The sequence below is a fragment of the Oryza glaberrima genome, chromosome 7 (genome assembly GCF_000147395.1).
Source record: "Oryza glaberrima chromosome 7, OglaRS2, whole genome shotgun sequence".
Classification (NCBI taxonomy): domain Eukaryota; kingdom Viridiplantae; phylum Streptophyta; class Magnoliopsida; order Poales; family Poaceae; genus Oryza; species Oryza glaberrima.
This window is the reverse complement of record NC_068332.1, coordinates 21,256,561-21,278,598: the sequence shown is the minus strand read 5'-3', so window position 1 is coordinate 21,278,598 and position 22,038 is coordinate 21,256,561. Positions and strand designations below refer to the sequence as shown.

At 43.8% G+C, this 22,038-nt stretch overlaps 4 protein-coding genes across 4 annotated transcripts; 2 read left to right on the top strand and 2 right to left on the bottom strand.

Moving 5' to 3' along the window:
• The first annotated feature begins 1,002 nt into the window (after nucleotides 1-1,002).
• On the top strand, nucleotides 1,003-5,542 carry LOC127780597 (NADH dehydrogenase [ubiquinone] iron-sulfur protein 4, mitochondrial). Its single transcript, XM_052307519.1, has 5 exons — nucleotides 1,003-1,278; nucleotides 2,554-2,642; nucleotides 3,095-3,224; nucleotides 3,899-3,928; nucleotides 5,265-5,542. Exons 1-5 carry the CDS (start codon nucleotides 1,108-1,110, stop codon nucleotides 5,322-5,324), a joined length of 480 nt encoding a protein of 159 aa, XP_052163479.1. The 5' UTR covers nucleotides 1,003-1,107; the 3' UTR covers nucleotides 5,325-5,542.
• Nucleotides 5,543-5,603: 61 nt separating this feature from the next.
• LOC127780596 (uncharacterized) lies at nucleotides 5,604-7,094 on the bottom strand. Its single transcript, XM_052307518.1, has one exon. The coding sequence runs from the start codon at nucleotides 7,043-7,045 to the stop codon at nucleotides 6,011-6,013; it is 1,035 nt and encodes a 344-aa protein (XP_052163478.1). The 5' UTR covers nucleotides 7,046-7,094; the 3' UTR covers nucleotides 5,604-6,010.
• A 5,052-nt stretch (nucleotides 7,095-12,146) lies between these two features.
• Nucleotides 12,147-18,575, top strand: LOC127779488 (probable amino-acid acetyltransferase NAGS2, chloroplastic). Its single transcript, XM_052306279.1, has 10 exons — nucleotides 12,147-12,627; nucleotides 13,176-13,263; nucleotides 13,962-14,170; nucleotides 15,041-15,192; nucleotides 15,392-15,800; nucleotides 15,986-16,083; nucleotides 16,463-16,574; nucleotides 16,677-16,836; nucleotides 17,599-17,671; nucleotides 18,103-18,575. Exons 1-10 carry the CDS (start codon nucleotides 12,307-12,309, stop codon nucleotides 18,254-18,256), a joined length of 1,776 nt encoding a protein of 591 aa, XP_052162239.1. The 5' UTR covers nucleotides 12,147-12,306; the 3' UTR covers nucleotides 18,257-18,575.
• A 1,201-nt stretch (nucleotides 18,576-19,776) lies between these two features.
• LOC127779489 (cysteine-rich and transmembrane domain-containing protein WIH2-like) lies at nucleotides 19,777-21,507 on the bottom strand. The gene is made up of 3 exons (XM_052306280.1): nucleotides 21,340-21,507; nucleotides 21,024-21,198; nucleotides 19,777-20,098 (listed from the first exon to the last, which is right to left on the bottom strand). Exons 1-3 carry the CDS (start codon nucleotides 21,386-21,388, stop codon nucleotides 20,053-20,055), a joined length of 270 nt encoding a protein of 89 aa, XP_052162240.1. The 5' UTR covers nucleotides 21,389-21,507; the 3' UTR covers nucleotides 19,777-20,052.
• Between the last annotated feature and the right edge of the window lie 531 nt (nucleotides 21,508-22,038).

Here is a 22,038-nt window from a genome sequence, read left to right as displayed (position 1 = left end):
ACTACCAAGTCTTTTGTTTTTAAACTAAGCATTTCAAAGACTATTGATAGTTAAAGTTTCAAAAGTAAGATCCAAATAGGTAAAGTTAACTATAGGACACTCAAAATTTGTGTTTGCTGATAGAAATCATAAAAACGTGTCACGGCTGAAAGACACTCTTAAAAAACTAATAATTTGCTAAATGACACTTTCGGCTCAATTGAAAAGAAAAGTTCTTAAAAAAGACAAGGATGCCCCCACGGTCAAAAGATTTTGAACTGAGAGTAGAGTGAAGATGAAATATCACGTATACTAGTGATGTACTTGGGGTGATGCTAAATTTATAGTTGCATAATTTCTAAATTGTACTTTAACGTTATGTTTGAAGCATGTGATTCTAGGGGCATTCTTGTCTTTCTCAAGAATTTATCTTTTCAATTGAGTCGATATTGTTCTCTAACAAATTACCAGTATTTTTAGATGTCTTTCATTTGTGAATGTTTTTTTGATGTCTATCAGCAAATTACACGAAATTTAGATGTTTTATAGTAAAATTTGCCATCCAAATATTGTCCGGCCTAACCATCAAATATTCATGACCAAATGGTGTATTAAATTATCTGAATACACTTATTATGGGTGATTATGCTCTTGATGAACTTCATCACGGTGTAGTTGAAATAACGGAACTGAAAAATGAATTCTATAATTTATCAAAAGGGCCATCAAGAATTATTCCAGAGGCAGCCCAATATAACATTGCCGGCCCAGATAAGTCAGTGGTTCATCTGGACCAAAACCCAACGAGCCAGTCTAACCTCGGTATGGGCCTTCAACTCCAAGGCTGCAGATCACCCACTGGACCATAACTGGGCCCAGCACACAGAAACAAATCGAATTCGCACCAGTCTGGGCCGCAAGGCCCGGCCCATAAACCAATCGGATCCCACAACACTGGGCCGAGAAGATTGGCCCAACATGAGCTGCTTCCAACATATCCTCGGTCCAGCCGTCTCTTCTCCCAAGTTCTGAAGTGCTCTCTCTCTCTCTCGGTGTTTCCCCTTCGGCCTTCTCGTCCGCCCCTTCTCTCCTCCACCATCCGCCTCACCGGCGTACGGCTCCGACGAGATGGCCGCCCCGCTCCGGCGGAGCCTCCCCTCCCTGGGGCGCGCGCTCCTCTCGCCGTCCCCCGCGCCCGCGCGGATGCTCTCCGCGGCGGCGTCCGACGCCCTCGTCGAGATCAAGCCAGGCGAGATCGGCATGGTCTCCGGCATCCCCGAGGAGCACCTCCGCCGCAAGGTGCGGTGCTTCGCTGACCTTACCTCTGATTTATGTAGTGGCGATAGATTGGCTAGCCCTCGCGGATCCGTGTGGGAATCGCTCGAGATGTCCAGGTTTGGTGGGTTGTTTTGGTCGTTACTCGTGTTTAGGGATAGAGGCATAGAGCCTGGAGGCGTCGGGTCGTGAACTCGTCGTACGGACTACAGTGCTATCGCTAGTAAACGTTCGAATCGTGGAGTGGATAGAAATGCGAATTTGGTGATGATGTTTTACGCTTGTGTGGTTTGAACTGCGTTTAGAACTTGGGAGGAATGTGCTGCTCTCCAGGTTGGGTTCTCCCACTTTAGATTATGTTAGTGGAGGGCTGGAGGCAACAGAGTTTGATCAAATTATCCTGATTTGGTTTATGTACTGTGAATGACTGAATGTATATAGGTGTATGTTCTTACCTTTCAAATTGTTTGTGATTAGAGTTGACAGTATTGGTGTTAGAGAACTGTACATACCAGAGTTTAGATGATGCTAGGATGCTTATTATTTATCCATTTTCTTGGTGTACATCAAACTTAAAAATACATTTGATAGAACTAACTGCATACAAAGAAAGATGAAATTGCTAGCAATGCTTAGCTATTGAATTTAGATAACTTGTTGGACTATGAACTAATGTCTGTTTCATACCATTTCATAGTTCTTGTAGTTACCTCAAAATCCATGTAGAGGCCTACTTGTATAGTGGTAGTTTCTTGTTCTGACTTCTGAGGAACAGAGTTTCCATGAAATAGTTTTCTCTACAACATAATCTCGTTAATACGAATATTGTTTGATGATCAATTCTTCTGTTGTTTCAAAGATCCGTCTTAACTTCAAAGAGCTTAGAAGCATCTTATGATATGGCCCAATGCTGATAGCACCACTTCAGTCACATTTTTCATGGTATTATCAACCTTATGTTTGTCTGCAGAGAGAGGATGCCTACACATCAATAGATCTTATGTTTTTGCAGATTTATTATACAGAGTGAGCCCTAGAAAATATTTTGATTGTGATCTATGTTCTTGTAGATCACTAGACTGTTAACAAGTGGTCTCCCCCACCTTTTAGTGTTTATACAGTAAACGGCCTTCTAAATGGCCTATGACAGGATTGTGTTATTCAGATAGGTTTAAATATTTATACTGTAAAGAAAATATGATTTTTGTTGCTGCCACTTTTGTTCTTTTAAGACTCACTGTATGCTTTTCAACTACCTAGCTGGGAAGACATGATCAACTTATCCTTGTGTATTTGCAGGTTGTAATATATTCACCCGCTAGGACTGCATCTCAGCAGGGTTCAGGCAAAGTCGGGAGGTGGAAAATCAACTTTGTGTCAACCCAAAAGTATGTTTCCAGTTTTGTTTTATTGGTTATTGTTGATTCATTTTCATGAATTATTTACCTCAAACCCTGTGTTGCTGTTTGGTGAACTGCCTCAATAATATATCAAATGAAAACAAATAGTCTCATATTAAAACTTGATTTACATTCATAACAGAAGAATTCATTGACGATTGAAGTCTGTTTCTTTTTTTCCTTTAACGTGAGATTACCCCCTTTTTTTTTGTACAATGAAAGCCTTGCAACTGATGCATTTGACCTCTCATTGAGGTGGTCACCTTGGTTTGGTCAAACAGTGTGTACTTAGTCTATTTCATTTCTTTTATGTCTCATGCATTTACTTCATTTAGCTTTATGTATCACCTCCTTATTATATAGCATTCTAGCATACAATTAGATATTACTATTTCAGTTGCTGCTGCTTTTTCCCCTTCTAACATTTGTGTGAATAATAGGTGGGAGAACCCATTAATGGGATGGACATCTACTGGAGATCCATATGCTAATGTTGGTGAAGCAGGGCTTACGTTTGACAGTGCAGATTCAGCAAAGGCATTTGCTGAAAAGCATGGATGGGATTATGTGGTGAGTTCTTACTATCTGTCTATCCATTCCTGATACTTAACATCAGGTTTAAAAAATAAGGCTATACTTATTTCTGAAATATTAGGATATATTGGAGCAGGATTTAATTGCATATTCTCTCTTGAATGTATAGGATCATTTGATTCTTAATTCTTTACAATTTAGAGGTTAAAGTAAGGAATGTTCTTTTATAGTGTTCTGAATTCTGATGGTCAGGTTTCTGAATGAAATTTGGTCCATTTATGGGTGCATGGTCTTTTATTTTCAGATTGCCTTGCATCCAATGTGCCATATGATTTAATGTTATTTGCCTTAAATCTTTGTCTTCAGAATCACTTGTCGATGTTTCAATTTTGAAAAATAAAATCTCTAAAAATCCTTCGTATAACTCAAGGAGTAAATCTGTTGTTCCCGATTTTTGTTGTACTTGTAATTTTAGTTAGGACACATGGAACTTTGATTTTATTTCTGTGGCAAACTAGAGCTTGTTCAAACAATTTGTAACCCGTATATTATTTGCGTATAAAATATGTTCTCGACAGTAGGAATGCTTTTGGGGGGCTATGGTGCAGTATTCATTGGCATACCACGAGCCTTTATATTTGTCGGAATCCACCTCCTAAATTTCTTAAGAAATTAGAACTCTTTACTCACATAATGTCTATTTCCTGCAGGTTAGGAAACGCCATACACCTCTTTTGAAGGTCTGTACACCTCCCTACGTATCTTCCATTTTACTGTGTTGATGCATTTTTTTTATATCTACCCAGTTGGTTGCTTTGATTCTTGCATCCTTATAATTTTGTCAATTCATGCATTACAAGTTACTACTAAGTGCCCCTTTTTTAACTTTGTTCAACAACATACCGTGTTCTGGATGGTGGAATATGTGATGTTGAACGTGGTCTGCATCATTTTGGTGGATATAACGTAGTCACAGCCTCACAGTCCCACAGGAAATAGTTGATATTGTGGTTGAAGTGCCAAAGTGAAGAAAAAGCCACCAGTGAATAGAAAAAAAAAACTTAGACAATTTCATCTATACTAATCATATTAGCTCATTTTGTATAAAATGAGGCTATGTAGCTTATTGCAAATAAGTATACTTATTATTTATGTGCTTGCATGTAGCACATACCTGATACATGAAACATGGTAGACGGGGCAGATCATGTCAAATGCGTTACAATGTGCCCTTGGTGAGAAGATTGTAGGGACGAAACTGTGGCATACTTTTAAGACTGAGGGAGTGGGCGGAGGCCTACCGTAGGAGGGAAGTTGAGAGTGCCATCTTGGAAGTGTAAGACAAGAAGAGGAGACGTGGAATCATGTGATGGGATGCTTTAACATTGGGTGTGAGGAAGGATTGATCAGATTAGTTTGAAGGACCAACTTGAGCAGGGGTTGAAATGAATGCCAATGACCCAAATGGGAGAGACGACGGGAGGTCCTGATCGAACGGGTGTTCTGCTACATGATGGTGGCACTCGACTGATTTGTTGACCTTCGAATTTTCTGTCTCCGTGACTTTGAATTGAACGAAAGGCACTCCTTTCATTCTAGAAAGTAGATAGCAATAGAGCATTCACATTAATCACAACTTAGCAAGTCAGAAGATTGATAGGGAAAAATCCAAAATTTGCATCAACTGTAGGAGTACATCGAATGTGATCTAGTCAGAGAGTCCCTCATCCTCATCAACTCCTATCTTTTGTTAGTACCAAGCCGATGAGGACAAGCTAGTCACCACTGGCTGCCATAGTAGTTGAATTTACGTGCCTACAGCTTACGGATGCAACGCGACCACTGTTTTGGCAGCCTTTTCAGGGTGCATGCATTCTTTCATACATCCTGCCAAGGGTGTAATTAACCATCTCTGCTACCCTTTTTGCTAAGGATTTGAAGGACAAATACTGCGGGACGAAGGGGATATCACTCTTCTCCCAGATTTTTTGACCAATTTAATACATACCGTCCAGGTTGTTGTGCATTAAGTTAGTAGCTTCCCTGTAATTAACCAATTGTTTTTCTATCATGCAGGCCAAATCTTATGCAGAGAACTTCAAGTGGAGGGGTCCCCCGAAGGCAGAGCAAGCCTGAGCACTAATCTTGCATGCTACATTGCTAGCAGGACATGCACAAGATGGTGTTTACCCCCATATGTGTTGTTTTTGGTTTCTCCAATCTGTTGTGCGAGTGTGGGCTTAGACCGTTCCTCAACCAACTCTCAATTATAATAAGCGTGCACTGTGATCAAATAGAATGATTTCCTGTGTACTAAAATTGTTTACCATTATCCTTCCACATCATTTCATAAAGATCCTTTACCTGTTTGCTTAGGTGGTTAAAGCAAAACTTAAGTGTTGTTCTGCCCTGGTTTGCTCTCAACTCTTGGAACACGACAGTGAAGACGTTTTTCTTTATTTTGTTTGATAACGCGACACGGATAATGTGATTGCGACCACGCATTTGTCTAACCTGGGTTGTCCATGCATGCATCTATCCTGGGATGTCCATGCATGCAGACGCAATCACTTGTCGCTGTCAAATGGATCATCAGTGCTAAACTACATGAGAACAAACAAATCTCACTAAAGCAAAAGTTACAATTTTCCCTTGCATTCTCCGGTCAACATCATATATACTTTAGAACCTGGCCTTGCATCCTATAAGCTTCGCAAAAGAGGAAGCAGCCGATCTAGTTTGCTACTACTAGTAACATTGCACCTTAACACGATTACATCTATGCACTACTAAAGTTTGCTCCGGCTTGATGCATCACGTCGTCACGCGTCGCCGGCGGCGCGGCGGTGGGTGTTGCATTCGTCGCCGGCGGCGCGGAACCTCCAGGCGAAGACGTAGTCCCTCGACTCGCACTGCAGCCGGGTGACGTCGCACGGTGCATGGACGGATGACCACTTGCCGTCGCGCTCCCACGCGATCTTGGCCGAGCACGAGAACCCCTTGCATGTCTCCGGCAGCGCCGCCGCCGCCGCCGCCGGCTCGGACACTACCAGCGCCACCTCGCCGCTGATCCTCCTGGACGCGGCGGTGGCCACGGCGTCGAGCCACGGGCACTCGGGCTGCCCCACCATTCGCTTGTACGCGTCGTTCACCAGCCGGACGCGGTTGCTGGAGTCCGAGACCACCGCCGGGAGGGAGTCCGACTCCAGCTCCGCCTCCACCTCCTCCGCCGTCTTCGGGGCGGCTGCGGCGGCGGCGGCGGCGGTTCGGCCGACGTCGATGTGGACTGACTCGACGTGGATGGTGGAGCCCACGGGGCGCACCGCGCGCGGCGAGATGACCTTCGGCTCCAGCAGCTTCCGCAGCAGGTCGCGCTCCACGAGCACCACGCCCCTCTCCTCGTCCTCGTCCTCGTCCTCCACCTCCACCACCGTCGGCGAGAGCCTCGTCGAGTCCCCGGCACTCGGCGACACCGGCGCCAGCGCACTAACCCCGCCCGCACTCCCCGGGGCCGGGACGACCACCACCGACACGCGCGCCCTCGTCGCCGTGGCCACCGCCGCGCACCGGAGCGGCGCCACGGGGACCGGGTACGCCGGCGCCCTCTTCCTCTTGGCCCCCGCCGGCGGGGACACCGGCGGCACTACGCTGGGCCGCCCCCGCTTCCGCGCCCGGCACGGCCTGCTCTGCAGCTGGCAGAGCACGCGGTTCGTCGCCGCCACCGCCGCAGCACCGTCACCACCACCCGTCACCCCCGCCACCGCCGCCGGCAGCACGGGCTTGGGCGCGATGGGCCTGAACCTCGCCATGATCTCGTTGGCCTTCACGGCCATGTCCACCGGCTGCACCATGGCCATGGCGAGACGTACACCGGACGAACGAACGAACGGTACGCTCGCTCTCGCAGGTGGTGAACGGATGCGTTGGGGCCCGAGTGGTGGGGTGGTGGGGTTAAGAAGGCGTGGGCGGCCAATCGGATGCGCGCAGGGGGGAGGGGCACGTGGGAGGGCGGGGCGGGGTACGTGGGCGACCGCGCGGGGACGCGGCCGACACGTAGGCGGAGCGGAGTCGCGGGCCGCGCGCTCCGGTGGATTCCAGCCAGCAGCGCGAGGCGTATGGTGGGGTGAGGTGAGGCGAGGTCGCGTACTCGCGTTGCGCTGCATGCGGCGTCCGCCCCCCTCGGGCGCATCGTCCCCCGTGGCGCGTTCCGCCGCGGTCACTGGCTGGCTGGCGTGCCCCGCGTGACGGCGTGAGGCCTCATTGGCAGAAGGCCGTGTGGCGCTTTTGCGGTCGCCTCCACCAACCGGCTCGCTTGTACTCTAGCACCACGGTAAGTTTAGCGTATAGGCGGACACCGGGACACACCACTTTACCTTTTTTTTTTTTCTGTTTTTCACTACCAGATCGAATGATCAATCTGCGTCAAAACTGCTTTTTGGTCATACCTTGCCGTGCATGCATGCATGTACACTCCGACTCCGGTGGTGTACTCATGCTTTCGAGATTACTTCTCAGCTGAGGTACATATTGTTTCAGCCAGCACAAAACCGCCTAAAAGTTGATATATCCGCACGTGGTTTTGCTGGTCATGTATGGTCTACGAGACTATACATGCATGTACATACAAAATCTCGGAGGGAAACCAGACGATGCAATGTAAACCACGACGACAAACGCTTTGCTATCTTTCCGATGAATTAAAAGCTGGTGACGACGGTCTCCAGCACGTGGCACACATCAAGACCGGGCGAACGCTTGCTTACGTCGCTCGTCGGGACTAGATGCATGCACCATCCGTTTCCTATAGCCAAAGCCGGAGTTTCTTCGCCTGGACGAGGAGCAAAATTTATCAAAGTTCATATCGAAAAAAATTTCAGAAGACGGTGCCCGATGAAGTGAGAAGCTTTTTACACCGGTGAAATTTCCCAAACCCAAACATAAATCGACTGGATATGTAAAACACTGTGGATCTAACTCTTCTGTTCCAAAAAGTACGCTGCTCGACGGTAAATGCTCTACTGTGACGACCTGTCCGCCCAATAAAAAATAAACTAGTAGTAGAAAAACTTTACGCATACATGCAGCTGCGGTACACGAAACAGCAGGCAAAGCGTCACACGTGGAGCATGCATGTCGCGTGTCCTACTGGAGCCCAACCACGGGCCGGCTAGCTACCCGGCCGAATGCAGCAGCACGAATTTAAACCGGCCAGCCGGAGCAGCAGCAGGGCAAACGCTTCTCTCTTCGATCTCCCTGCTCGAGAAACAAACTTTTGGACCGACGCTACAGCTCCGTTTCTTACTCTCTTTTTTTTTTTTTATAAGAACCCACCCTTTTGCATGCACGGCATGTGCTGCGTGCCGTGGCGAGCGGGTAGCAACGCCGCGCGACGAGTGGCCGCCCTGCCATTGGCGGGCGCGCGGGTGCAGGCGCCGCTCCGTCTCGCTCCCGCTTGGCGAGTGGGTGGGCGCGGGTCAGGGTCTCAGGGAACGGACGAAAAGGAAGGCTTTCAATTCGCAAGCGCGTACGTCGCGAGGCGAGGCGCGGCCGCGCGAGCGCGACGCTACGCCGTACGCTAGTTGCTTGCACCTTGCAGAGTTCAGTTGGTGCGGTGCGCGCTGCGGTACAGCGCGCGACGCCCGGCCGCGCGCTGCCGTCGTCCGTCGATCGTTCAGTGCCGCAGTGCAACGCGCGAGGTCGCGAGCTTTGCTCCTCGTGTGCGCATATGCAATGCACCGGTGGCCGTGGCAGACACGGGAGAGAAATTCCGCCATGATTTTGCACGTACGCACTCTCACGGTCTCGCGTAATCCTTAGACATCTTTTTCGGAAAATGCCCCGCGTCGGGCGCTAACCGCGCCTCCGCGCCGACCTTACCACGCACCCACCACATATGCCGTTACAATAATCACTCATGTTTTAGAATAGGTGTCGAATATACTAGTCCTATTTGGTTATAGTTAGACTTAGAGTTGTAAATAGGTGTTAGGGGTAGAGTTACAGTTAGACTCTGTAACCCGACATCTCTCTTAAATAGAGAGGGGAGCACCACAATGTAACCATGGCGACTATAATGTAGCGTAGACACGCAGGGAGATGATGGCAGTGTGGCCATGGACTCGTAGCGGCTATGAGCTATATTGATTGGGGAGGAGCGCCCATAACCAGAGCCCCGGGGATGTAGGCTTCGGCTGAACCTCGTTAACAAATATCGCGTGTTCCTGTGTCGTCATCTGGCGTGTCTTGGGTGATCAACGACGGAGGAGATTGTTGGGTTTAGTCCCACATCGGTAATTGATGATGGGGGAGCACAACTTAAAAGGTGGGGGCGGTCCTCACTCATCAGACTAATCTTTTGGGTTGTGTAGGCCTAGGACCTAAAGTTGTGGCTCCGGTTGGGCCTGTGTTGGAGTAGGCCCAATGTGACCCTAGGTGGCCCACGATTGGTGGGTCGGGCTGCGCACTCTAACAATATGAAAACGTTCTATTAAGAGAATCCGTTTTATTTTCTGTTTCATCAAACACTGTTTCAGGAAGTACACTCGTGTTGTTTCACTATGTATATATTAAATGTTGCAGTGAATTGAAACATCATTCCATTATTTTGCTAAAACATTGTTTTTTTATATGGTGAAACAGCTTCAAAAACCGTTGTGTCATACGTTGTCGCAAAATGTTTCATGAGGTGATTTGGTTGTGTTTCAGTTTTTTAAACGATTAAAACATTTTTGATCTACTTAGTGAAACAATTTTGATCTACTCGATGGAATAGCGTCGGACACCCGATTTGTAGGTGGTCCCCTCTTTTTCATGCACAACTTTTGTATACAATGGTCATTTTCAAGACACATTAGTGAGTCAGCATTTTTACGGGGAATATAATAACTATCATCTCTTTATAAAGCTTATTATAAAATTTATGTAAAATAAATGGCTTAGCAAGGGAAACACACAGATGTTAGGGTGGTGAGCGTGTGAGTGGGTGTAATGGTGCGTCTGCTCTCTACTATTATAAAAATTAAAGATGTTTTTATCGGTATTTTGGTACGTCATCCGTGTATGAGTCGGTTTTTAAGTTCGTTCACTTTTGAAAATCATATTCGTATTTGGGACGGTTTGTAAGTTTGTTCACTTTTGGAAAATACAAAAGAGTCATATAAAAAATCTCTTTAAAAATACCACATGCTAACTTGAGACGATCAGATTCCTAACTGTAGCTCATGATTTTCTTATATATATATGTGTATATGTGTGTGTGCACACACACACACACACACACACATATATATATATATATATATATATATATATATATATATATATATATATATATATATATATATATATATATATATATCCAAGTGAATTCTCACAGTGAATTTCACCTTAACTAAATTATATAACAATAATAAGATTAAAATAATCTTCACACGTTGTAACGTATGGGTATTTTTTCTAGTCAAAATAAAAGGTTGTAGTACTCCGTATAATTATTCTGCTTTTCAGCTTGTGTAGTGGTGTGCTATGACTTTGCCATGTAATCAAAAGTTTATTTTGAAGTGAGCGTAGCAACTGGTTAAATAACTTGTGGGGGAATCAATATATTCGGTTCAAGTTATAGACTTGAGGTGCTCGTATTTACTGCTAATTATTCTTTCAGTAATAGACGGCACACTCATCAACACCGAAACATCTGTGATGACTTTGCCGATCTTGAGATGTGACAATTCAGTCTTTTTGAGGTGTTCATAGTGATAGGGTGTACGCGTATATTTATAGGGAGGTGTGTGTATGTTAGAGTTTGTATCGAATATGTGTACGTGGTCGATTACAATGTAGGACTAGGAGTTTGTAATAGGTGTAGGTAAAGTTAGAGTTGGACTCTATCCTAAGCTCTCTTTTAAATAGAGAGATACATTTGTTATAAACCGCATTACAACTTAGTATATGTGAGAGGGAGCGGCTGCCGATGACATCAAATCAAGGGTCCTTATAACTCTAATATGTTATAATTATGTTTGATCTGGGAGGAGCATTCGTAATCAACGCCCTTAGGTTGTAGGCTTCGATTAAATCTCGTTAACAAATATCGTACCTCAATGTCATTATCGTGTTTGGATCTCCTATGATGTTTTTTACATGTTCGGTTATCGATGTGATTTCTAGGCCGGTTCTATAACAGTGTGCGCAAGTTGTTAGCATTTGCATTTACCATACTTGTAAAGAAAAAAAAAACTTTTGTAGTCCAAAAAAACTATTTTTATATTTTGGAAAAGGTCTGAGTAGTAACTGGGAACGGGTAAGCCTAATGGATGGGTGATCGCCTTGGGCGATCATCACGCCCGTCCCTCCCCTAACACGCACACATCTCCCCCTTTCTCCACTTCCTACCACACTATAAATTTCAAACCATTTAAAAAATATAAAAGAAATCTAATACACTTGAAAACATATTCATGTGAATAAACTTTATACTTATAAGTATATATAAAGAAATTTCATAAAGACTTTATGTATAGAAATATTATATATAAAAATATATTTGAATCTAGATTCGAATTCGAATTCGAACCGGGTATATAAACTTTTAACTTATAAACTTTGAGTATACAAACTTTAGATGTATAAACTATGTGTAAACCTGATGTGTACCAACTTTAGATGTATAAACTTACTACAAAACAAAATAAAAGTAATGCGGTGCGCGATTACAGTGGGGAGGGGGCTGATCAACGCGCGCGATCGATCGCGCGTTAGCTTTTCCGACTGGGAACCGCATGTTTTGCCCTGCAACTTTTTGAAGAGAAATAGTTGGGCCGATCCGGCCCGGCCAGTTTTTCCGTGGGCCACTTTTTCCGTCCGCGGGGTGACCCAATATGAGCATCAGGTCCATCATGTTATTTTAGTCAACTTTTAAGACCTTTTCAGAGCTCAGCTCGAGCTGAGAAGTTGAGAGATTTGGAGGTGGAGCCCAATCCGCAGCGCCGCCGCACGCAGGTCTGCAGCAGCTGCAACTACGTGCGCGCCAATCCGCTTCCCGAAACCAACCACCTACTACTCGCCGCAAGGGCCGCAGCGGCGGTCCCCTCTCCTCTCCAATCCCTAGGGTTCGATTCCGATGGCCTCGCCGTCGTCGGTCGCCTCCGCTCGCGCCGCCGCCGAAGGAGCGGCGACGGTGGCTGCTCGGGGTGGCGCCGAGCCCGCCCGGGCCCTGCGGCTGCCTCCGGCGAACGGGGCGCGGCGCGGTGTCCGGTGCTGCTGCGGGGCCGCGAATCCCGGAGGCGGTAGCGGTGGCGGTGGCGGCGCGGTCGCGCGGGAGGAGTTCGTCGGGTTCTTCAGGGAGGCGTGGCCGTACATCCGGGGCCACAGGGGGAGCACCTTCGTGGTCGTCATCTCCAGCGAGGTCGTGTCAGGGCCGCACTTCGACGGCATTCTGCAGGTATTGGGATGGTTTGCTTCTGTTATTTGATTTCGAGTACTAGTATTTTTGATGCACACGGTGATTTTTCCCGGATGAACAGTGCTTGCAACTTAGGTACAGGAAGATGCAGGCGGTGATTTTCTTCTCCTTTTTTTGTGTGCTTCATATACTCATTACTTATTGTACGGCATAAATTTAATTTATTATGTAGAGAGAGAGAGAGAGAGAGAGAGAGAGATTGTAGGTTTTTCTAGTGGTCAGCCTATATTTGTTCATGTCCTTGATTAATAGGGATTGGAACTGAGTTGTCAGAATGAAAATTAACCAATTTTGTGTGAGGTAGGACTAATAGGAGACTGGTCTCCTTGATTCCCATGGAAGTGAGTCTGATTCATTGACCCTAAATGAAGTTAGCACTATTATGGAAAACAGAGATCAAATCTTCAGGGACCTCTTAAAATGATTGCGATCCTTTGAGTCTTAACTCGTCGCAGTAACTCCACAGAATTTTTCTTATCTTGTTATCATTATGGAGTTAGAACTGAATTATAATTTATCATATGCAGGATATTTCACTTCTTCATGGTTTGGGGATTCAATTTGTTCTTGTTCCTGGAACACATGTCCAAATTGATAAGCTCTTGTCAGAAAGAGGTCAGTGCAAACCATCCTTGCTAGGTTCTCTTCGCCATCCATTCTTGTGCTCACTCCTGAAACATAGAGTTTTTTAGGGTTTAAAAATCCTGTAAAAATTCCTAAGCATTTTATTAGAAACAAATGGGCTGAGCTTAATACCTCAAAAAATGGCTTTAGCTTTACCTCCTGACTCTAGGAAATAGCCCCTGTATTTATTGGACATATTTATGCTAAGGCTATGCCATTGAAAAAGTTAGAATTTGATTCTTAAGCCTTATGTGTGGACATCTTATCAAAAGTATACAAAGCAACATATAGGAAAACTATTCAGTGCATACACAAAACATTTTTTTTTAAAAAAAACTCAAGAGAATTATTTAGTTTCTATAGCTTATGGCTGTCCTGGATGTCATGAAACCTGGTCGAACTCTTCTGCTCAGTTGTGATGAGATTGTGTTAGTGAATTGCATACTGTGTGATTTTTGAATGGGGACTAGCTTGACTGCAGTTGTGATTTATATTAGTAATTTGATGAAGCACATTCACTGAAAAATGAAACTTCATCAGTCCTTTTAGCTGTGATGATAATATGTGGAATGGCTATTATGTTTATCTTGCCTTTTGCTAACTTGAGTATGTTTGATTCTTCTTGCAAGTTACAACTATTTTTTTAGTATTTCCTACTGCATATGTTCATCTTATAAATTTTCATCTAGGGAGGATGGCCAAGTATGTTGGCCAGTACCGAGTTACTGATTCTGATTCATTAGAGGCTGCAATGGAGGCAGCTGGAAGAATACGATTAACTATTGAGGCCAAGCTTTCTCCTGGTCCTCCAATGTTGAATCTTCGTAGACATGGTGTTATTGGACGTTGGCATGGTCTTGTGGATAATGTTGCAAGTGGCAACTTCCTTGGTGCTAAGGTAATATTTGTTACTAACTAAGCCCCTTCGGCTTCCAAGTATCTGGCCTTAATCTGGTTCTTTTGCTTATCTTGTGAAGACTATGCTCAGGGCAACTTTTATACTTGTAACTCTCCATGAATAAAAACCACTTTTCTCCTTTAAAAGGCACATAATTATACATTTTTGTTTTCATCGGCCTGCCTTTAATTGACTTGTTCACCTCTTACAGACTTGTTTACCCTGTTATGTAAAACACTCCTCCTAAGATAATGTATGCAGAATGATGCAAATTAGGCAATAAGCATTGGAGGGTTTTAGTTGAGATGACCATTGACATCTGGACAACGTAGTAGTTACTAAAGTTGTTACTGACTAACAGTAATACAACCTTTGAGCTACTGAGTCGCTTTTGAGGCATTCCCTTCAAGTGGTTCGATTTATTCCCAGTCGCCCTATCATGTAACTTCCTAACCTCTTTGTTAAGAACTGGTTTTTAATGTTTTACGAAAAGTACCCTTCAACTGCCATGTAAACAGAAGAAAACACTATTGGCTGGAAAGTTGTCCATTTGGGTGAAGTTCAAATTATCATTTTTGTACACTGAAGTAAGAGTTAAGAACACCATGGACAACTCTAGGATCAATAGTCATGGCCTTGTTAAACTTGAACTGTGAAGAAAAGTTCCCATCTCCCTTGGTTGAATACAATTTTAGTACTATAGGAACATTGTATGTGTGTGCTCAGTGCCTTTTTCCATTCGAATGTGCATGTGGATTATTTTTGTTTATTTTCCATGTCTTTTTTGTGATTATGTCCATCACTTATGCTGAACTTCAGTTCATGGAGGTCCTGCAGAACTAAATTTATGTAACTCTCTTCCTTTGGCAGAGAAGAGGAGTAGTTAGTGGTATTGATTATGGGTTCACCGGCGAGGTTAAGAAAATTGATGTTTCACGAATAAAAGAAAGGCTTGATAGTGATAGCATAGTTGTTGTGAGCAATATGGGATACTCGAGCTCAGGAGAAGTGCTAAACTGCAAGTATGTTTTTTTCTCTATCCATGACCTTTGTAGTGACTATATGCACACACATTTTTACTCTTTTACTTTTATGAGAATATATGTAAATGTCCTGTCTATATTCAAAGATTCTGAAGTACTATTGCCCCATCTACTCTTTCTATATACTGCAGCTAGCCTACTAAACTAAATTTGTTCTATCTTCTTTGGCTGCATTCAGCACTTATGAAGTAGCTACTGCGTGTGCTTTAGCCATTGAGGCGGATAAGCTGATCTGCATTGTAGATGGCCAGATATTTGATGAGCATGGACGTGTCATTCCTTTCATGTCTCTTGAGGAAGCAGATATGTTGATCAGAAAGCGTGCTAAGCAAAGTGATATCGCAGCAAATTATGTCAAGGTTGTGGACGAGGAGGGTATCAGTCATTTGCATGAGGATGTCAAACCATTTTTGAACGGAAGCGGTCCTCTTGGTGCATATGCTGCTTCTTTCCATAATGGCTTGGGTTTCAACAATGGAAATGGTATTTTATCTGGTGAGCAAGGATTTGCTATTGGTGGTGAAGAGCGGTTAAGTAGATCAAATGCCTATCTTTCTGAGTTGGCAGCAGCAGCATTTGTATGCCATGTAAGTGCTTCTCTTCTTTCAAGTCATGTTGGACCAAAAAGGAGCCCCTTATCTCATTTTTCATTATTTACTGTGTTACTTTAGGCTTGCTGAGGAGAGAGGATAGTACAATAGTGTAACCTTTCAAGTTTGAGGACAGTTTCTATTTTTATTCTTGAATATGAAATTTGTTTCTTGTATGCTAGGGTGGCGTTCAAAGAGTTCATATCATAGATGGAACAGTTGATGGATCACTGCTATTAGAATTGTTTACAAGAGATGGTACAGGAACAATGATAGCTAGGTATGTTGGACTTCTGTTATCAGTTTTTGATCAAATATTACAGTTTCCATGCACAAGCAAAATCTCCGACGCCTGTTTTATCCTTATGTGCACTTAGATGCATCTCCTGAACAGTTAATTGCTTGTAACATCATCCCTAATTCCTACAGAAGTCATTTGTGCACAAAATCAAAGGTCTTTCCTAACTTTCGTCATAGTATATGCGAGTTCTGAAGTTGTACCCTTGGCTGCGATGGCCTGCATCTTTTCATCATAGTAATGCTACAAAGATCCTCAGCATGATATATATATTTTTATAAGGAACTAAATACATTTAAGAATTTAGCTTCTACAAGTTAACGTTGAGATGTCTATTTAAACAGTAATACTTGGTTTTCAGGGATGTGTATGAAGGAACAAGGATAGCTAGAGAGGAGGATCTTCTTGGGATAAGAAAAATTCTTCGACCACTAGAAGAATCTGGTGTTTTGGTGAAGAGAACTGATAAGGAGGTGTGCTAAAATCCTACCTAATGATCTTTACAGCGTATGCTTTCGTTGAATCCGGTTGTGTGCTTCAATTTAGCTCTAATTTATGCTTTATATTCTTTTTAGCTTCTTGAAGCACTGGAGTCGTTCTATGTTGTTGAAAGGGATGGTTCAATCATTGGATGTGCTGCTCTGTTCCCATTTCCCGAAGATAAATCTGGAGAAGTTGCTGCGATTGCTGTATCTGAAGAATGCCGAGGAAGAGGTCAAGGGGACAAGTTGCTTGGTACGCTCATTGCTTTACGTCATCCCTGTTTGGTTTCCTTAAGTTAGCCATCAAATTGTAGTTGGTTCAAACTTCAAAAACCAATACTTCACAAAGAAATTTTACAGTCCTTGAGAGGTACTAGGAGGTACCAAAAATTTTTAGTACAAATTTGGTACCTCCTAGTACTGGAGGTTCCGAGAGGTATCAAATTTTACACTAGAAAATGTGGTACCTCTTAGTGCTTCATCAAGGACTGCAAAATCACTCTCACGAAAAACAATCAAACAGTATTTATCTTCATTTGAAATAGACGGATTTATCTTCAACAAAATCCAATGTCTTGTCATAAGATGCAAAACTGAAAAAGCTTGATGCGTTTAACATTATTTCCCTGAGATGCATTTAACATTATTTCGGTAGCTTAATGCAACCACACTCCCACCATCCTTTCCCTGAACATGCACACACATCATGTGCCAGTGCATATCCCTTCGTCCACCTACTTATTTTGTCACATGCACATGTAAGCCTAAAAACTATAAGAGGGAAGAAACTACCTGCAAAGAGGGAATTCATGCTGTAGTCTTGTAACTACTAGTCTACTACCAAACTATCTGATTGTTACTAAGCCAGGAAACATGAATGTGGATTTTCTGCGCATCATTGTTCCAGTTAACAACTCCTCATTTGTATTTGAAGAGCTTTTATGCACCTGTATTGATTTATTATGGAAAGTCTATTGTGCATCTTGTTTTACTCAAGATTATGATGATGCTTCAGACTATATTGAGAAGGCAGCAATGTCCCTTGGTCTGGAGAAATTATTCTTGCTCACGACACGGACAGCTGATTGGTATGCAACTTTATCCTTCTCTTGGTCCATTATATGGGTTGTTTCATATGCATGATTTAATGACTAAATAGCCTATCATTGTGCTCTGTTTCGAATAACAAGGAGTATTGATACTTGGCTAATAAAATATTCATAGAGGACGATGTAACAGTCTGTGTTGTGCAATATGTATGTCACTCTGTGCTGGGCGTATAATTTCTTTCTTGAATCTAGCTGATGATCTAATATGTTTTCATATGGCTTAGTTAGGACCTGTACATACTAAAAATATCAAGGTACTTCAAGTACAGTAAACACATGGAGAAAAATGACAAATTACTGGAGCTATGTTCAGATATTACAAGATTATTTTATTTTGTGAGGATTTTAGGCTAGATTATAATATCTAAGCCTTCTATATATCTCTAGCGCTTAATTTGAAACTGATGCAGGTTTGTGCGGCGTGGCTTCTTGGAGTGTTCGATTGAATCCATTCCTGAGCAAAGGAGAAAACGCATCAATTTATCACGAGGATCAAAGTATTATATAAAGCAGCTTCAGCCAAAGCACGCCAGTGGTACTCCCAACAATATTACTGCCAGATGATATAACGCATATGGAATTGGTGCAGTTCAACACTATATCAGCTCTGAGCCTCTGACGCCACCAAATTTTGAAGGTATGTTGTACTAAATTAGGATTTCAGGGAGAGAAACATAGGAACTGTTAGTGATGTCGATTTTTGAAATGTTGTGTTAATTTATTTACATGGTTGCAAAGGAAATTTGTTGCACAATAGAATCAGAGTAGATCATAGCTGGAGAAATTCTATATAAGTAGGCTGAAAGCTTGAAAAGGAACTTCTGATAAGTGGGAGTGATCACCATCTGTCGAGTAACCGGCAAAAAGAGAATATTTTACGTCAGGTTCCCTATTTATGTGATGCTGATAACGACCTCACACGCACGCCAATAGCGTGCACCTGGAGGCATTCTACTGCCATAGTTTTAGACCAGGCAAGACCGTTTGATGGCAATACATTTCGGGTTTGGTCTTCCATGAAAGTTTGGTAATCACATGGCAGGGGCCCCAGGGCTGGCGGCATACACGGATCAAAATCCACTTACCAGTCAGTTAGACTAGCGACTGGTTCATCACAAAACCGGTAACCTGATTTTGTACACTCTTTGCACGCGCCAAGATGATTTTGGCTTCTAGACACGGTTTGTATGTGGATATATTAAATGTAAAGCAGCAACCGTCAGAGCTTTTATCATAAGCTGATTCCAGAAGATGCACCCAAAAGAAGCACAAGTTTGGCGTTGCATCTCGATGATGAATGTTCATGTGGATGTTTGATTGCTTACAACCAACTTGGGCTGGCTCACGCGGATTCCCTTATAAGAAAAGCTGAAATTGATGGATTATCTGGTTTTTAGTCAGCCTATTCAAGAATATAAACAAATGAATTAATTAACTAATGTAAAGAAGCTTTAGAAAACTATTTCAAGAAAAATATCATATTGAAAATTTTCGTACGAAATGTTCCGTTAATAAAAATCTGAAATCTAGAATCATATCAGGGTCGAACTAACGCAAAATGTAGGACTGGCAGAATCATAACAGGGTCAATGCAGGACTGGGATTTGGGTTATCTGGGCGAGGTTCATTTAACCAGCTAACAGCCGAACAACACTAATGGCGATGCCTAGTAACGTGTAAAACGTGACGTCGCAATCTGATTTTGGGTTATCTGTCTTGTGCCTTTTACTGTATAAAAAGACGACGTGTGCCTGGCGCAATGATACAGCCTCAAGACCTGGAAAAGTATCCAGGCAACGCAATCTGGAAAAGAATTTATCAGAAAATATCTAAAAGCATGTCGCCACACGAATTTCACTTCAGCTAGTCGCGACGCCTTGATGTTATATATGATCGTAATTACAATAATTAAGGAAAAAAATTACTGGGCAAGCTGTTCGTTCGAACAAGAAACGTAAGATTCCTTCAAAAAGAAACGCACCAGTCAAAGTCAGTGCCCAGTGAGACCCGGCGGCTTATGAGGTGATCAGGGTATTTTCAAAGCAACGCAAGTGTTACCCCGCAGCAATGGTAAAGAAATCAAATGGCAGACATAACAAGAACGAATTCAACTTGCACTCCACAACCCGGGTTGAATTCCACCAGCAAGTTTGGAATCAACAGTAGTACACAACTATATAGTTTTAGCCATCCATCAAACACTGATCAAATAAATCAGGTTCAGAGAGGTTCATAAACAAGGCGAATAACAGGTAATAATGCCGAACACGAAATCTAGCAGCATTTTCTCATAGCAGTTCGGTTTGATCAGCTCCATGAAACAAATCTCTTCAGCTCTCTTGCACCCGTCGCCTCTATCCTCAGAAGCAGGCGTCCAGGAGACAGCAGCAGCAGAGGGCAGCCAAGCTGTTACAACACAACATCATTAGAATCATGACACCAAAATTGAAACTGATAAAGGCAGCAGGTAAGTATAGTATTGCCATTTGAACAAAGGCATATGCTCAATCTAAAATAAGTCCCTAAATATGTCCAGCCGTCCATTGACAAACTGCATTATTCAAATTGCAACTAGGTTAGCAACACAATTAGTGATGGAACACCCGCCAAGACTAATCATAATCATCTCGGGGGGAAGAAGAGAACCGTTCTTTGGTATTAGCGCGTCAACGAAAATATAATATCTCTCTATAAAAAACCAAGAAAGATATACTTACTACGGAGTATAGTAGTATTATCCTAGGTGACCTCTCCCCAAAGTAATCTGTGAAAAGCACATTTTTATTCTCCTACAGGCTTTTGAACTTATCTTTCCTCTAGCCAAAACTCCAGCAACCAACCAAAATTCACAAGGAAACAACAAATGGTAAGCACCAAGGGAATGTGACTGCATCACAGCCGTCCATCCAAGATCAGACGGCCATCGCTGGTGCAAGGAGAAGACAGCCAAACCCCCTCGTGGCATGCAAGTGCAACCTCCTCGTCGCCTTGCTTGGAAGGACCGACACGTCAACGAAACCCACGTTTCAAGGGGTGGTAGTTCACGCGTCCATTCAGGGCCCCACCACAGCGAACGTGCGCCGCCGCCGCCGCCGCCGCCGCGGCGGACGCGCCGGCCACCGCACCCGTCGGCGTGGATAGATCTGAGACCAGCGTCCGGTAATTACTACTACTACTCCCTAACCGCCTAAATAGCACTAAAATTTTGATCTAATCAAACAATCTAGTACTACTTCAAATTCAAAATCTACTAGTAGTGCACAAGAGCAACGAAGAAGATGCTGAATTGTTGATTAAAAAAAAAAGAGGCGAGACGAGACGAAGTGCTCACCATCCCTCCATGAAGGAAGGGCCGCTGCTGTGCTGCTGCTGCTGGGGCGGCGGCTGCGCGTACGGCGGAGGGTAGCCCTGCTGCGGGGGGTACCCAGCCGGTGGGTAGCCCTGCGCCGGCGGGTAGCCGGCCGGTGGGTACCCCGGCGGCGGGTAGCCGTCCTTCCCCGGGTAACCTGAACAAACACAAGATCCAGACACGGCCAAGATTCAGTCAAACCATCCACAAGAAACCACACAAGCACACACATAATTTTTTTTAAAAAAAAGCCGAGGAGGAAGAAGAAGAAGAACACGGGGAGCCGGAGATTTCGAACCTTGCTGCGGCGGGACGCCGACGGGAGGTTGCTGGCCGTAGTAGCTCATCTTTTCTTCTTCCTCGGGTATCCGGCGATCGAATAAACTGATTGAATACGATCACCTTGCGGAGACGGGGGCGGCTTTATAGATAGGCCGTGTGGGCGAATCGTGACGGGTTATTATTGCTTTGTTCCGGGAATATATTTTCGCTTTTTAGGCAACCGCGTCCCGAACGTGGCCCGGGGTGGTGGCCGATATGGTAATTTCCTCGAGCCTTCGGCCTGGACCCCAACTCTGATTATATTACGGTGGATGGCTTTCCAACGCCAACGGTCCTTTTGTTTGATGGGAGTTTTTTAGGAGATATTAGGAGTTTAGAGGAATAAGCCTATTAAGTGTTTTGTTTGGTTGAGAGACATGGGAATTTTGGTGGGATGGGGATAAGGAATTGAGGAAGGAACTCCCTCCTTTTCAATACCTGGGTAGGGGTAGGTAATTGGGAGGGAATTCCTCCTTTACTTTGTCTAAGCAAATCTCAGCCATCCGTTTTTATTAAATGATCTAATCTCCAACTAAACTCCCTATCAATTTCCATTACCTCTACCAAACAAGATATTGGGATTAAAAATCAAATTCCCATATTAATCTCATCATCAATTTCCTCGTGTAAACTCCCAATCCCCTTCCCTCGAGTTAACAAACAAGCCGCAACAGGT